Source organism: Canis lupus, chromosome 14, assembly GCF_003254725.2.
Source record: "Canis lupus dingo isolate Sandy chromosome 14, ASM325472v2, whole genome shotgun sequence".
In the NCBI taxonomy this organism is placed as follows: domain Eukaryota; kingdom Metazoa; phylum Chordata; class Mammalia; order Carnivora; family Canidae; genus Canis; species Canis lupus.
The window spans coordinates 55,948,784-55,966,263 of NC_064256.1; the positions used below are offsets into that span (position 1 = coordinate 55,948,784).

At 40.1% G+C, this 17,480-nt stretch overlaps 1 protein-coding gene across 15 annotated transcripts in view; it reads left to right on the top strand.

Moving 5' to 3' along the window:
• ST7 (suppression of tumorigenicity 7) overlaps positions 1-17,480 on the top strand; it is a 241,122-nt gene that overhangs the window by 187,311 nt on the left and 36,331 nt on the right. For 11 of the 15 annotated variants that reach the window (XM_025464753.3, XM_025464750.3, XM_025464754.3 and 8 more), the window contains 2 exons: positions 14,482-14,554; positions 16,019-16,121. The exons of 1 other annotated variant lie outside the window; for it this stretch is intronic. In XM_025464753.3, the coding sequence (XP_025320538.1) occupies positions 14,482-14,554; positions 16,019-16,121 (176 nt within the window). Of the gene's footprint in view, positions 1-14,481; positions 14,555-15,325; positions 15,462-16,018; positions 16,122-17,480 lie in introns of all 15 variants that reach the window. 3 more of the 15 variants (XR_003143234.3, XM_025464752.3, XM_049093844.1) reach the window with 1 other exon arrangement.

A 17,480-nucleotide genomic window follows, 5' to 3' on the forward strand; every position in this document is an offset into this window, starting at 1 on the left:
TTCTAACACTGGGGGAAATACTTTCATCTCAGTAGATTGAAAACAGAGTTTCTAAAGAAAGCATTAGGGAATTACTCTATGTTGAGACTATTCAGACAATAAGCTTTTTGCTGATACCGTTTTGCAGAGTCAGCATGTAGTTATAAGTAAAAATTTCGTAAACCGTGTTCATTGCCCAAGGCCTTATAACTAACACAGGCTACTCAACTATCATCACAGTTCCTTTGAAGTGGTCACCGGATACCCTGTCTTTTCATTAGGCTATTTTCCATTTATGTTTAAGGAATAGGCACGAATAAGAGGGATTGGAGATGCCAGGAGGACCAGTGAGTAAAATCTGTTTTCAGGTCCCCAGCGTCAGGCTTTGAGCCTCACGCAGTCCAGACTTCCGAAACAGTGCTTTTCAGTCAAGTGTGTAGTTCTGAGTTACGATGCCACCGGCACAACAGCTTCTGAGATTTATCTCCTACAAAACCAGGCTGCATTTAAGAAAGAAGGTTTGAAATGCAGTCAGTCCCCAGTGACAGACTGTAAGCCTGGTCTAGCACCCTTCTCTGGGCTGGCCCTTACGGAAAGATCAAGGATACCAAGATAAATGTTGAAGAGCATCTGTAAAAGTGGGCAAATGAATCACATCACTGCTTCAAAGAAGCACATAATTAGCACTGATACTGTGGGCTATGGCTTCAGGCTGCTAAGGATGAGTCACTGAGAAATGATGGCCCCTTTATAACTTTGCACTGGGTGCCCCGCTGACTTGGAAACCAACAGGTAGATCTGTCAAGCGAACTCGGCCTTTGAAGTTAGCAACTGATTGACTATCATATCATACATGCAGCGAGCAGGAGTTCTAACAATCGATGTTATTTTAATAAAGACTATATGCACGAGAAACTTCTATTGTCTCTGATGATGGAAATCGTTTATGAATGCATACATTTGTAATTCACATAGCTGGCACATGAGCAAACCCTTGAAATTTATATTGGCTTTAGTAATCCTTATTGCTTAGTTATCATAGTTTACCAACGTGACATCCCTCCCCAGCCAGCCATTACCGTCCTATAAACTGCTGTGTTTGACTCCGGGGCACTAGGCACACAAGGGCTCTGTGACACAGACCTTCTAGGGTAATCCAATCCAAAGTTGCAAATAACATCTGGTGTTTGGCTTTGTGGCATAAGATGAATTTTTCTGGGTGTAGTTGAGTCTGTGTCGGCTGCCCCTCCCCCTGCCCCAAATTACTAAGGTCACGTAGTATTTCCCGATTGAATCATTGAACTCCCAGGTGGCACATCTTTTTGAAGTTTTGTATATCAATCCTTTTTATTTCTTCAGTGCACTTTTTCCCTTTAGTTGAAAGGGGACCTTGGATTGGCTTTTTAAAGGTGGGACAAAGAGACCTCACACTGTCTGGAACCAAAAAAAAGAAAGAAAAAGAATTCTAAGGACAGAATTCTACATTTTTATTGTTTCCTTTGTATCACATCGTGTACGGAAGTAAACTGAGAAATTGTATTGAAGAAAGCCCCTTGGAGGACAGCCTCGCATAATGGGACGGTAGTAGCACATCTAGTCCAGACACAGGTCAGGAAGGAGAAATAGGCTATATTTTTTGTTTGTTTGGTCCTTCAGGTTAGGGCTCCGAAAATCTCTGTCAAGGCCAAGTGTGGTGGATTCATATAAACTGCCAGACTGTCAGTGTGTTACCTGACCGAGGAAAAGTACTTGATACTCCGTAATCTTAAATGATTACAGGGAGTATTAGGTTAATTTCTTTCCAAATTCATTCAGCAAGGATCCATCAAATCCTTATAATGAAAATACAAACTTTTAGGTGCGTTCAGAGTCAGAGATGAATATAATCTATTCTGTGTTGCCGAGAAGCCTTCAGTCTGGTAGGGAAAGATAGAAAATGTCAACAACCACAGAAAAACCCCAGAACCACCCACAGTAAATTGAGGTGGGATGAATCGGTGCTCGGTGAATCTCTTTCCAACATGCTAAAGTGGTGCAGAGAAGCTCTTTGAGAGCAAGCCCTGTGTTCTCTTCTTCTTGGACGCTCGTGTGCGAGGGTAGACGTTCAGAGCAGCTGTCGTGAGTGCGTGGCTTCTTAGGTGGAGATGCACCAGGACACAGTGTCCTTGCTTGCGGGGTGCTTGGCTTATTAATGAGAGCTGCTACCCTTGAAAATATTGTCTTGGAATCATCGATACGAAATTGACCCTCGATTGACCAAGCTCATGCATAGGAACAGTAACGATCCTTTTAAAATCACATCTTGATTATTATGAGTGTAGATGAACAAAAGGAAATTAGGTCAAAAAGATTATCACTGATAAAACTGTTCTCTGTAAAGTGTTGCCCCATGGGTTTTTCTGAGACACATCAAATTGACAGTTTTACTCCAAATTACATAAATTTATCCCAAGATTATTACACTGAATTTCAGTTTTGCTATTAGGAGCATTTATGGCTTTTGAAAACTTAAGAGTCATTCTCCCTGAGATGACCTTTCCCTTCAGTGGCCTTGTTCCCATAACGGGTCCTAGGGAGCCAGAAGAGGTGTGGTTTGCCTTCCTTGTTTTTGGCCCCAAACCCTTCTACTTCCCTTCAACCTTGTCAGCTTGTACTCTTGCTTTCTTCCTGCCTCATTTGTAAACTCCGCTGCTGTTGCAAACAGATATCTGGCTTTAGAACCAGTACAGTGTCATCTATTTTGCTGGAATGCCATAAGCAACAATAACTGCAGTGCACATGTTTGAGAAATAACAAGTTTCTGATTCCGTGTTAGTACACCCAGCAATCCTGACCCTTTTGGCTTCCAGAAGCTAAATTAGGGGTGAGTGTTTGCATATCAAAGGTGGCCAATACCAAAGGATTTGAGATGCTAGTACATCAGCTTGAGATTTCATTCAGCAAACACATCCACCATGTTTCGGACGTTGTTTTGGGGCAAGGGAACAAAGTGATGAAGAAACACACAGCTTTAACTCCTAACACACACCATGTAAGTAGGAAAGGGAAGTAAGAAAACAATTGCTGTAAAGACTGCAATAGTAACCCAATATGGAAGGGACACCCTACCCGGGGGGAAGTAAGGGAAGTCTTCCCGGGGGAGGTGGCATCTGAGTTGAGCCAGACAGTGAAAATATTAGAGACAAAGACCATATGGAAAGGTTCAAGAGGAGGATTGACCCAGGTTCCGTGGAGTATTCCATGTATCCTACAAAGCAGGGATGGTGGAGGGCTGCGGCAAAGCGCCGAAGATGCATTGCGTGAGTTGGGTAAGGACTGGACCTCACAGAGCTTTGGACCTAATTCTACAGGCCGCGGAGAGACCAGGAGGCAGTGTTAGCAGGGATGGGGTCCATCTGACCTCAGAGTGGAGAGAGCGGCACAGTAGATTCATACTCTGCCCTTTTTTGACTCAAGGTGGTTGAGGGAAGAGCACACGGTGTAGAGGGACTAGGACAGGAAGGGCTGCAGTGCCACTGAAGGGCACTGGGGACGTGGTTTCCGACCGCAGAGAAGCAGAATTCTATCTGTTAGGGAGATACCTGGTAGGTTTTCAACCAGAAAGTATAAAAGAACCATTAGAGTTTGGTTTTCTTCTTTAAACAACAAATGGGAATCCCAGTGCAGAAACTTTTTTATTTCCTGGGTTATCAGAGCTTCCTTTTTAAAGCTCTAAGCACTTAATTTCATTTGGTTTCCAGTGATCTCTTAACTATAGGAAATTGAGGTCTGTGTAGACCTAGTGTAACTGTAGATAATCTGCCAGGGGAGTGTAACTAAGACACAGTGAGAGCCTGCCGGGACTCCTGCAGCCCATTAACACCTAGCTACTTCTGCTCAGTCCGACAGGGACACGGGGAGAAGAAAATGTGGCATGTGGGGAACAGGTGGAGTGTCCCCCTAGGCTTTACAGGTTCTGAACTTGGAGACATGCCTGCCTGGGGATGCAGATCGACGTGTCTCATTTGCTAAAAGCAAAGCATCTGATCAATTCTTGCCATGCTGACTACTTGTTCAGCTGCTACTAAAGTAGGCAAAGCCTGAGAGTCATTAATATGCCGAATTTAACTTTTACCAAACTGGAAGAACCTTAAGAGAAGGAGATCGTGTTCTCTTACAGCTCATAGTAGTAAAAGAAGGGAGCGCTAGTCGTTGCCAGATTTCCTGAATCCAAAAACAAACAAAAGCCAAAAGCTATACCCTTTCTTTAAGTCGGAGGAAAGATAAATATAAACCTCTAACTTGAGATTCAGTGAACAGCTTTGTGCTGGCACCACCGGGCATAGGAGACCGAGAGATTTTTAAGTGGAAATAGTTCAAGAGAGATGGGAGATTCTCAAAGATGACATTATAGTTATTCCCAGTGGAAAGAAAATGTAAAGGAAACACAAATGATTAAAGTGTATGAAAGGTCAGAGTGACAAATAGTTGAATAAGTGTATACAAGCGGGGTAGAAACCTGTAAGCAGGTGTTTAGGGTTGTTAATGTCCAGAAGAACCTAAAGTCTCAAGACTGCCCTCGTGAAGTTGTTTTCTTTTTTTTTTCAATAATAAATTTATTTTTTATTGGTGTTCAATTTGCAAACATACAGAATAACACCCAGTGCTCATCCCGTAAAGTGCCCCCCTCAGTGCCCGTCACCCAGTCACCCCGACCCCCCGCCCTCCTCCCCTTCCACCACCCCTAGTTCGTTTCCCAGAGTTAGGAGTCTTTATGCTCTGTCTCCCTTTCTGATGTTTCCCACTTATTTTTTCTCCCTCCCCCTTTATTCCTTTTCACTATTATTTATATTCCCCAAATGAATGAGACCATATAATGTTTGTCCTTGAAGTTGTTTTCCAAGCAAAATGATGAAGAAAGTACAAGAGAATGACAATAAAGAAAACAGAAGCAAGCATCGCGTTGGCAGTACAGGATGGTGATGGGACCTGGCATTGCAAGGCCAGTTCTATCACTAACTAGTTACCCGGCTCTTAAACATACCGTTTAGCTTTTCTGATCTTGTATTTTTTTCATCTGTAAAATAAAAGATTTTTGACCTTCATGGTTGTGTGCTGCTGTCCAATTCTTTGATCTATCTTGTAGAGCTCCTGTTTGGAGAAGATAGTTAATGTGTTAATAATTGGATGAAAATATACTTTTATTCATTCTTATTTATTATTTGCCCTCAATACTTTTGATTTTTTTTTGGGGGGGGGGGTTAGAATTTCAACAAATAAGTCAATCACAGTAAAATTCTAGGAGATGATCATGTGTTTTTTTAACATTTAGGAAGGAAAGAGATGATTGAAGCTCCAACATGGATTTACAAAGGAAGTTGTGCTAAATAGAAATAGTGGATGTAAAAATATTTGTAGTCTATACAATAGTCTTTAAATGTTTCTTACTAATTTGAATGGCCATCTTCTTCATATTTCTGAATTAGAGGAATGCCATAGACATATGTATTTATTTAATTAAAATATTTGATAATGTTTTGAATGGTACCTTGTTAGGTACTGTGGAGCAATATAGTCAGATGCCAATTGTATCGTGATAAATGGTGTGATTTAATGGTACAAGAGGTACATCTAATATCTATTAAAACTATTAGGGCAGCCCCGGTGGCGCAGCAGTTTTGCGCCGCCTGCAGCCCAGGGCGTGATCCTGGAGACCCTGGTTCGAGTCCCATGTCAGGCTCTCTGTATGATGCCTGCTTCTCCCTCTGCATCTCTGCCTCTCTCTCTCTCTCTCTGTGTGATTATCATAAATAAATAAAAATTAAAACAAAGAAAAAAACTATTAATAAATGGCAAAATTTAATGGTTTAAATAGTATATGTAATACCTGTTATTACCATTAATAAATGGCTGTTCAGACCACTGCAAATTTAGGGTGATCCCTAGAATACCATTCCTGGATCCTCTCCTTGGTATTGCCATGGTCAGTATTTTTTTTTTAAGATTTTATTTATTTATTTGGGGGAGAGAGAGAGTGCAGGCAGGGGGAGAGGGAGGATGAGGGACAGAGGGGGATGCAGGCTCCCCACTGAGCAGGGAGCCCAATGTGGGACTTGTTCCCAGGACCCTGGGGTCATGACCTGAGCCAAAGGCAAGAAGCTTAATGGATTGAGCCACCAGGCGTTCCCATAGTCAGTATCTTTATAAATCAGACCTTGTAGACAACATAGCACAGTTCAAAATCATGTGTTCGTATTTGTTTTAACTATGCGATATTGGCATATTTCTTAAACCATTATATGCCTCACTTTCCCCATCTATAAAAGAGGGCTGCTGGTAAGTCCTATCTCAGAGAGTTGCTCTGAGAATTAAGTAGAATAATGTATATAAGTGACTAGCACCTGTGCCTGGCACTTATTAAGCCCTTGATAAATGTTAGCAGTAATTTAGATGATGATAATGATCATTTGGTGAGGAAGGTAGGCTTATGAACTGTATGGAACAAAGCTGTGGGTGGTAGCTTGAGTCAGAATGATGACTAATAAGCTAGAAGGATATTCTGAAACCATTAGGACTTAATGGTTTAGGTTTCATTTTGAGATTTAAAATTGAATGGAATCAAATATTAAACCCTGCTTATAGGTTCATAAATTTTCATGGCTTAAGTAAAAGAGAAAAGACTTGGCTTTGGCTGAAATCAATTTGAATAGAACCTGGGGGATTTTGTTGACGACACCGTCACGGGAACCAGTAAAGACTTGTAGCTGCTGAACACCAGGGCCATCCTAGCTGTTATTCGGAGAGGTGGCATGGCTGTGGGTCCTCAGACTATACATTTCCCCTGAGCTCTGGGGGGAGGTTTCTGAGATTTAGAAGATGATTTCCACTTCTGATTCTCATATTTTGAAATCATTCATGGCTCCATGCCAAAAATAAACGAAAAGTCCTGAAGAATTTAGAAGTATTTATCCTGGAACAGATTAGGTTTAGAGGAGATAGTGTCACCGTTTTAATATTTGAAAGGCTGGTGAGAAATAATCAGGTTCTGTTTCATTACGGAAGGCAAAACTAGTAAGTAATTTTTAGATAAGGATTCATGGAAGAGGGGTAGAATGATAAAAGGCAACTGAAATGTTATGGAAGTTAGGCTGAAGTAAGAGAAGACAGCTTCAGGTGGCACAGGACTATACGTTTGTGTTTTAAAAGTTTTTTTTTTTAATTGGCGTATAAATTATATACAGTAACATGCACAAATCTAAAGTGTAGAGCGAGATGACTTTTCTCTTTAATATACACGTGTGTTATCACCACCTGGGATCGTAGAACTTTCCATCATCTCCAAAGGTTGCCTCACGCCTCCCCTTCTGGCCAATAACTGCCCTCCAATCCAGAAGTAACCGTTTTTCGGGCCTCTGTCATCATAGATCCTGCGACAAACTCCCTACAACTACTTTGGAGCGCTGTGTACCAGTTTAAACATGTATCTGTTTTCTGACTCAGCAGTTCCATTTCCAACTACATATCTATGAGGATGCTCACAACCGCCTTATTCATAACAGCCCCGAACTGGGAAACAACCCAAACAGCCCATTTGCAAGAGAAGAAACATGTCGTGGTATATCCACACAATGAACTACTTCTCAGCAATAGAAAAAGATCAAGGACTGATACTTGCTACTGTAGGGACGAATCTCAGACCCAGGCCAGACCCGAAGGAGTACATACTCGGTGATTCCAACTACAGGACGTTCAAAATTGTAGATTTTAATGAAATACTTTCGTGACAATTTGATTTTGAATACCTGGGACAGTTGGAGAAAACTCCTTCCCTTTCAGAAAAGGGCCTGTATGAAACAAAAGATGGCCAAGAGGTGGAAGGAGATTTAAACTGAAGCCAGGAGTTCAGCTTTGCTTAAGTGACAAACATGTATTTAGCGTTCCTTGTTTTTGGAATTATATGGTATCTCCTTATTTCCTTTCTTTTTATTTCCTTATTGTATTTGAATTGTTTGGATTTATTTTATTCTTCCTGAAGTTCTCCCCCCCCCCCCTTATTCTTTTATAACAGCAAATATCTGTGCCATTACCTAAGATTATTTATTCCCTTAATCATATATTCCGTGGCATCTACTTTCTTTTTTAAACCGTTCTTCCTGGAGCATTCTCCCCTCCAGCTCAGATATGGTCCAGTTGAGTTCTAGGCAAGTTTCACAGCTGTTTTTAGAATGACTTCTCTGAACATATTCCTTTGCTAAGAACATTATTTTTTTTTAAGATTTTATTTATTTATTCATGAGACACAGAGAGAGGCAGAGACACAGGCAGAGGGAGAAGCAGGCTCCCCACAGGGAGCACGATGTGGGACTCGATCCCAGGACCCTGGGATCACGGCCTGAGCCCAAGAGAGACACTCAACCACTGAGCCACCCAGGCGTCCCAAGAACATTATTTTATTAGCTAACATTTTTCTCATTCTTGGTTTCTTTTTATAATTAAAAACTTTTTAATTCCAGTATAGTTAACATACTATGTTATCTTAGTTTCAGGTGTCCAAAATAGTGATTCAACAGTTTTTTACATTACTCGGAGCTCATTATGGTAACTGTACTCTTAATCTCCTTCACCTATTTTGTCCATCCACCAACCTACCTCCCCTGTGGTCACCATCAGTTTGTTCTCTATAGTTATTGTTTATTTTTTAAATTCCACATGAGTGAAACTGTATGGTATTTGTCTTTCTCTGACTTATTTCACTCAGCTCTTATACTCTAGATCCATCCATGTTGTTGCAAATGTCAAGATTTCGTTCTTTTTTATGGCTGAGTAATACTCCATTGTATGTATATGCCACATCTTTATTCACCTCTCAGTGGACACTTGGGTTGCTTCCATAATTTGTCTATTGCTGATAGTACTGCAATAACCATAGGGGTGCATCTGTCTTTTCAAATCAGTGTTTTCATGTGCTTTGGGTAAATACTCAGTGGTGGAATTATTGGATCATATGGTAATTCTATTTTTAATTTTTTGAGGAACCTCCATACTGTTTTTCATGGTGGCTGTACCATTTTATATCCCCACCAACAGTGCATGAAAGTTCCTTTTGCTCCACATCTTTTGTAACACTTGTTTCTTGTATTTTTGAATTTAGCCATTCTGACAGGTATGGTTTGCATTTCCCTGATGATTCGGATGTTGAGCATCATTTCATGTGTCTGTTGGCCATCTGGTTGTCTTATTTAGAGAAATGTCTGTTCATGTCTTCTGCCCATTTTTGGATCGGATTATTTGTTTTTTTGTGTGTGTGTATTGAGTTGCTTAAGTTCTTTATGTATTTTGGATATTAACCCTTTATCTGATATGTCATTTGCAAATATCATCTCCCATTCAGGAAGTTGTCTTTTAGTTTTGTTGATTGTTTCTTTTGCTGTACAGAAGCTTTTTCTTTTGATGTAGTCCCAGTAGTTTATTTTTGCTTTTTGTTTCCTTTGCCTGAAGAGGCATATCTGGTAAAGCATTGCTATGGCCAATGACAGAGAAATTACTGCCTGTGCTCTTTATTACGATTTCTATGGTTTTAGGTCTCATATTTAAGTCCTTAACCCATTTTAAAATTATGTTTATGCATGGTGTAAAAAAGTGGTTAATTTTCATTCTTTTGCACAAAGCTGTCCTGTTTTCCCAACACCATTTGTTGAAGAGACTGTCTGGATTCTAATTCTTAGAAGGAATTTTTAGTAATAATAGTAGCCACATGGCACAAAAGACAGGGACTGTGTAGTTGGAGCATGTTCCTACAAAATTGGACTTAGAATGATCTTGAAGTGTCTTCTTCAAAATAACATTTCTGGATAAATTACAAGCAATATTGGAAAGCAGTTGACATTTTTGTTTTTTTTCCTGCTCAAAACTTCTGATACTACTACAAAACTTTTAATCACTACTGTTAAGCCACTCTGTTTCCCTTATCATTTTATCCATTTCCCTAGTGGTAAAAGCATAAAGTCATGGCAGGCAGACAAAACTACAGAAACAGGGAGCAGATTAGTGGTCACCAGGGGACGGGTGTGGATGGGAAGAGTACAAATAAAGGGATAACATAGGAGAGCTCCTTTGGAACAGTTGTGTATTTCTTTTTATTTAAAATTTTTATTTTATTTTATTTTTTTTTGAGAGGGAGAGAGAGAGAGAGAGAGAGAGAGAGAGAACGAGTAGGGAGAGGAGCAGAGGGAGAGGGAGGAGAAAGAATCTCAGACAGACTCTGTGCTGAGCACAGACCTGATGCAGGGCTCCGTCCCAAGACCTTGAGATCGTGACCTGAGCCCAGACAGTCAGACGCTTAACCAACTGAGCCAGCTGGGTGTCCCAGAACAGTTGTGCATTTGGATGGTGATGGTGGTTAGATGAATCTAGCCGTGGGATAAAATTGCATAGAACTACACACACATGAAGGCACAGTGGGAACTGAACAAGGTCTGTAATTTCCTTAACAGTACTGTACCAAGGTCCGTTTCTTGGGTTTTGATATTATGCTGTAGTTATGTAAGATGTCACCATCAGGGGAAGCTGAGAGAAGCATTCACAGAACTGTGTACTATTTTCACATCTCTCTGCGAGCCTATAAGCATTTCAAAATAATAAATTTCAAATTTAAAATAGGCAACAACAACCACGTCAAAGCATTTTTTTTTTAATTTTTATTTATTTATGATAGTCACACACACAGAGAGAGAGAGAGAGGCAGAGACATAGGCAGAGGGAGAAGCAGGCTCCATGCACCGAGAGCCCGACGTGGGATTCGATCCTGGGTCTCCAGGATCGCGCCCTGGGCCAAAGGCAGGCGCTAAACCGCTGCGCCACCCAGGGATCCCCCCAAAGCATTTTTTAAAGAAATGAAAGAGGTACTGCTCATGAGCGAGCAGCCCATGATCAGGAGCTCCCCCTTAAAGATAGTGTATATAGTATTTCTTAAAAATGAGCCAGAACACGCAGTGCTTGCCTCGGATTTAGATGTTAGGCAGTTACGAGATTAAAACGTGGCTAAGGAGCGCACACTGCAAAAGAAACACTAGCTTTCGTGAGGGTATGTGAGTATAAGCAGTAGATTTCTGATCTGACTTCACTTCATGTATGTCCTGCCTTTGTGCTGTCTCTGGTTCCACAAGTGTATTTGCTCATGGACTTGCTTCAAATCATTTGTAGAACAGAATTCTTCTATACAGCATTATTGTTGTCTTTTAAAAAGTCACTTATTACATGTACATCACAGGAAGCTTTAGAAATACAGATCAACAGTAGAAAAAAACTGCCTTTAATCCCACCACTCCAAAATAAATACTGTTGATATTTTCTGTCTTTAATTTCAGTCTTATTATCTCTGTACATGTAAACGCTTTTCTTTTTTTTTCTTTTTTTAGTGCTTTTAAAAACTACATGAAATCCTAATTTTGTAAACTTGTTTTACTTATTGATGTATGTGTAGCAATGTGCCATTTTCCCAGATCATTAAATACTTTTCTCCCCACATGATTTATTGATTACATAGAATTGTATCTTGTGGATGAATAGCACCTTAACTAATCCTCGTGATTGGACATGTAGGCTGTTTCCAGTTTTCCACCATTAGAAACAAGGGTTATCATCAACATCCTTAAGGCTAAATCTTCAGACACAGTCATGATTATTTCTCTTAGGAAGAAATCTCAGAAGTGGAATTGCTGGAGTAGGCAAAATGTCAAAGCTTTTTATTTTTATTGTCAAAGATAAGCATCATTTAAAAAATATGTTGTAAACGAAAACCTTATTTGAACAACAAGACGCTTTACCCACAGGGAAACTCAGGATCAGTTTCTTTAGAGTGCTTCCTCACTTCTTAGAGACAACTGCCATTACCAAATAGATGAATTGTTTTGACAGAATTAAAAGAAAAACATTGAAACTATCTAAATAAACAAGTTATGCAAGAATTTTTTGCTATTTTTTATTTTTGTTAAATGATGAGAGCAAAATAATTTACTCGAACAAAAAGAAAACAAATGAAATCAACATGCCACTAGTGGGGAATGGGGTATTTACATTTCCCCCTTTTCCCATTTGATGTTGATTAAAGTATATTTTTGGTTATTTATTTTTTAAGCATTATGACTGTGCACGCATACCACCATCTTTACGTATGATGAAGGAGTAGGGGTAAAAAAATTTTATGGGAAAAACACTATATAGTGTGTTTGTAATGTTGCAGAATTCTGTTGCATTTTTCTAGTTGTGAGTGTCCTGTTTGTAGGCACGAGGGGACCTGGTTCTGGATTAAAGATCATATTTGATTGGGCATCTGTAGTATTTTGCTGAAACACCTCAGTTGTATGTTTTTCGGCATTTCCAACTGAGTCACTGTGTCACTTTGCTTATCTAGGTAATCATCAAAACACGGTCTCATCTTTCCCATTTGGAAGCCAAATCCTTAACCACAGGTTTTCTTTACTTTACCAAGTGAGGCTCCGTCTTGTGTGCTTCCAGCTCCAGACATTTACGTCCATTGTCTTCAGCCTCCATCTCCTTTCTTGGACTTTTCATTGGTCCCTACTTCATGGGAAGATGTGAGGTTGACGCAGAAGGAACATTAGATCACACCATGAGTAGAAATAAGGCTCGGATACTTTTTAAATAAAATGTCTGAACTTTTAAGTAGAATGGTATTATCTATAGTTTTTTATTAACCTTTCAATGACAATGAGTGGACCCTAATAAATGAGATATTGGATTCTTGGATTAATTTCCCACACTGGGACACAATTAAAGGTTTAGATGTTGGAAAGGCAACAAGACAAATCCATGAGTGTTTGACATTCTTTTGCTCTTCTTCTTAGTCATGAACACATCATTTTACACTATGCATATGGTGGTGAAATTTTGTTTGAATATAATTTATGAGATCAGGGTTACAAAGACTTTTTTCCCTTTCAGCTCTGTGTTGGTGTTTTCAATGATCATTATTATTTTTTTTATCAATGGCATTGAAATTTCCCCTCAAAGAGAAATTCCTCTTGCTGGGATTGGTGATAAATACTTATTACTGGATTAGGGATTGTTTGTCTTTTATGAACCTCTTTTCTTCCGTGGTGTCTGTTGGCTAGCTCTGGGACTTCCCTTTTCATTCTTACTGTAATGTAATTCTTTCTTTTTAGGTTTTTAAGTTCCAGTTAGTTAACATACAGTATAAGAATAGTTTCAGGTGTACAATGTGGTGATTTAACACTTCCCTACAGCACCCAGTGCTTTTCACGACAAGCGCACCACTTAATCCTCATCACCTATTTCACCCATCCTCCTACCACCTCCCCTCCGGTACCATCAGTTGGTTCCATAGTTTAGAGTCTGTTTCTTGGTTTGTGTGTGTGTCTCTCTTCCCTTTTCTCCTTGGTTTTGTTTCTTAAATTCCACCGTAATGTAATACTTTTGAAGTTGAAAATAGCCCTGTGAAGAAACTGGCAGAGCGTTCCAAGTGGTAAGAGTTTCTCGAACCTACAGTGGATTTTGCTGCGCTAGGAATGGCATATTTTTATCTGGTCCGAATTGATGGCATTTCTCTGTCCTCAGCATAAACTCGGTTCAGCATTTAGGAAATACTATTCCTGTAAAAAATAGAGTCGTAATTTAAATACAAATTTTTCCTCGAAAGGGACTACCCTCTTTGAGTTTATCTATTCTGTTGTATCCCGTACTTTTATTTCTCTTTAAACTCATTTTATGAACCTGTTACCTGCTCCCACCTCTCCACGTGAAATTTTCTGTACAAACTGAGAGGAATTGTTTCTCAGAGAAACAAATTAGGCTTCATATGAAAGGGGGTCTCCCATGGATTTGAATGAGCAAAAATTATACAGCTTTCTAAAGATTTCACATAAAAAAAAATAAAAAAAAATAAAGATTTCACATATATATCCTTATTAATAAAGATTTCCCACATATGTTATATATATATACACATAATAAATGTGTTACCTTTCAAACAAAAAACTGAATATGAGCCTCTTGAAATTTAGTGCAAAGGAAGTCTGTTTTAAATATTACCACTAAAAAATAATTTATTTACATATGTTTTTTAAAAAAAGATTCAGGTAATATTAATTCTTCATATCCGCCTGTTGAAAATTTTTTATAAGTGACATAGAATCCTATATGCCTTTTATGATATCAGGGGCATTCCTGTAATATTTAAATTCATACACTTATAGCTCTTCCCTGCTTAATTAAACTCAATATATGAAAATCCATATCTTAGAAGATGACTGCCCAAGAGTCAGGCTGGTGGATTTTACACATGAATTATTCACAAAAATATGAATTACCCTTAGTTTCACATACCACCCTGACACATAGAAACAGCTGTGTATTGTATGTATTAAAATATTCTCAATTTATCCTTTATTAGACTTACGTGATTAGAATGCCAGTGAATTAAAAGATCATTGCTCTTTATTTCTCCAAACTTATAAGAGTTTCTACTTTCTTTTTCTCTAACAGATATAAGCTTACCAAAGTCGGCAACAATATGCTATACAGCTGCCTTGCTCAAAGCAAGAGCTGTCTCTGACAAGTAAGTGAATAATGACTTGTGTGGTACTAAATGTCTGACCCGACTTAAGGAGATGTGTTGCCTCCGAGGGCTTTCTCTGGAAGTTTCTCTCAGTCTATGAGACCCCTGCTTATGAGCATGCATTTTTCTAAAACCTGCTGATCTTTTCTTTCACTACTAGAAGGAGGGAATATATATCCCCAGGTATTGTAAGGGTGCATGGGTCCCTAAAGAGGGAATTATGTGAAATTCCATACCTCTGAGGTGACTTTTTTTTTTTTTTTTTTTTTTTTGCCAGACAGTAGATACCGAAAGGCCTGCTTGGGACTTACACAAATGCCTTCCTTTTATTCATTTTTCTTTTTTGCGTATTCCTCTTCCTTCAGCAGTCCAAGACTGGGTAGTAGTCCTAACAAACCTGTAAGATGGCACAGGGGATGATCATCTCCCATTCTTTGACTCCTCAGTTCCACACCAACCCCCCCAACCCAGGGTCCGTTTGCTTTGAGTTGTCATTTCAGTGGGACATTTGCCCATTTTATTCAGGCAGGTGACTATGGCATAGAGAATTTCCATGAGCAGCCGAGATGACTGGCAGGTGAAAGCGAACAGTTGGCTTCACTGTTTTTGAGTTCCTAAACGCTCACGTTGCCCGATACAATCCCTCTGAAGCGTTGAAAAGCAGTTAACAGGAAAAGAAAACAGCCTCTGCTATGTCAGACAGGTTTGCTGTTAAGTGTGTGTGCACTTCAAGACCGAAGTAATTTTCTTTCATTCTTTTTTATCCTGTAGATCGCCAGTACCTACTGCAACATCTTTTCTCCCTACACAGCGACTCCAGCTTGGGAGGGCAGGGCCAGGGTTGTCACAGCTTCCCCTGTGGTGTCTGCCTGCCAAGCACAGCTCTGGAGTTAGCCCTGGGTGTGAGGTGAGAAAGAGATTGCATGGTCTGGTTTTTTTCATTCACCTGGGCAGGTGTCTGGCCCGCAGTTTGGGCACGCACACCCCCTGCCGGCACGGCCCCAAGCAGGCTCGCCTGCGGTGGAAGCTGCATCGCAGCACTGACGTTGGGTTGGGAGCCTCCTGTAAAATTATCCCCAGTTCTGTTTTTAACCAAGTACGCTCTTCTGTAACCTAGTTTTCTCTTTTTCCTACACTGTCCGCCCTCGTCAGTCTCCCCCCCCCCCCTGCCCTGACCGAAGCAGGTACCTCACAGAAAATTTAGATTAGCTATTTAGACAGAGAGACTTGACAGCTGAATTTAATTCCTGCCAAGATTAGATGCAAGCACGCTTTCTGCTTCTGCGGGGGTTTTTGTTGGCCTCGGTCTGAGGGGTCGCTCAGAGGTTCCACGTAGTGGAGGTGTGGAGAGCTCATGCCATTGGCTCGCTGTGGTTTTATGGGCCCTTGACGTGTAGACGCCTGTCCGGGTTGATGCCCGAGCAGTGGTCCCAACTGGATGGTGTTTGTCTTTCTGCTTTTCAGATTCTCTCCCGAGGCTGCATCTCGGCGGGGGCTGAGCACAGCAGAGATGAATGCAGTAGAGGCCATTCACAGAGCCGTGGAATTCAATCCTCACGTGCCAAAAGTGAGTCCGTGGGATCCCCACAGGAGCTCGTTACACTAGCTAGTGGAGAAAAGTGTTCAGTGACCACGGTGTCGTGTCTCGAATACACCCCGTGGGGAAAAAAAAATGAAGTGCAGCCAGTGAACGCTGAGGCCTCTAGCCCATGGTCATCAGCTTCAGGCTTAAGCAAAAGCCACCTTCAGAGGCCTCGGGCCGGTTTGGGGGCCTTATGTACCCTTATGTAGGGTAAATGGATAGACCTCGCTGCGGCAGGTCAGGCCAGGACGCCAGCAATTGGCAAAATAGGGAGATCCCAAGAGTGTTGTCGATGCATCTGATAGGAATTTCACACCAGTTATACTCTAACTTAGACCTGACTCGGGAAATGAACCTAGTTTTGAATATAATTGGAAAAAAAAAATACTGATTAACGTGACGTTCTGTGTCTATAAATAAATGATAGTTAATCAGTATTGGCAGGAAAGTAGTAAGGAGAACCTCACAGTATGAAGTAGTATTTTCTTTTGACTTGTGAGTGGCATATGTAGGTGTATGTAGTAGGAAGTGTTTGTCTTAATTGTTAACCACATGATTGACCAGTTTATAAAGACCTAGTATTTCCTATGTATTTTTTCCCTGAATTTGATTTTAAGGGAGTCCTATCATGATAGAGGATATTTCTATAATCTTTTATTTAGGAGATGGGTGTGTATTTATGATTTGCCTCTATTTGAGTACCTGCTATGCGATAGGCACATGGCTGAGGGCTATTTTCAGTTTCTCGATATTATAAAGCACATTTTGACCTGGGAAAACTATTCATACAGGGTACTACAGGCATAATTTTATTTCAGATTTCTGATGAAGACTTTCACTGTTGAAAAATGACAAAGGAAGGCTTCTTTGTTTTCTCGCAGTAATGTAGCAAAAGGGTGGTGTATGTGTGCATCTACGTGTGTATGTGGGGATTTGTAGAGTTACCTACTTTATTTTGTTGATCTTCAGAGTGACACAGGTAGATGACCTAACATCATTTCTGAGATCGGGAATGCTCAGGGCATGCTCATTTTCCCACAAAACAGAAAACCGAAGGATGGTACACAGTGCCACAATTGGCGGGGGATAGATTTATCCACTTTAGTTCCAGTGGATAATGACCAACATAGTGTTTATAGACTTAGGTATTGTATATAGGGCGGTATAAAATACATCTCTTTATTTATTATCTTTTCAGCTAAGTTAAAAATGTTCATTCAGATTTGAATGAAATTTAAAGCTAATCATGAAAACATTGTCCTGAATTCCAGTCAACTTAGGTCATCAATATTTATTGAATGCTGCATTCAATACAGAGTTATTCTAAGAGCACAAATAAGCTCT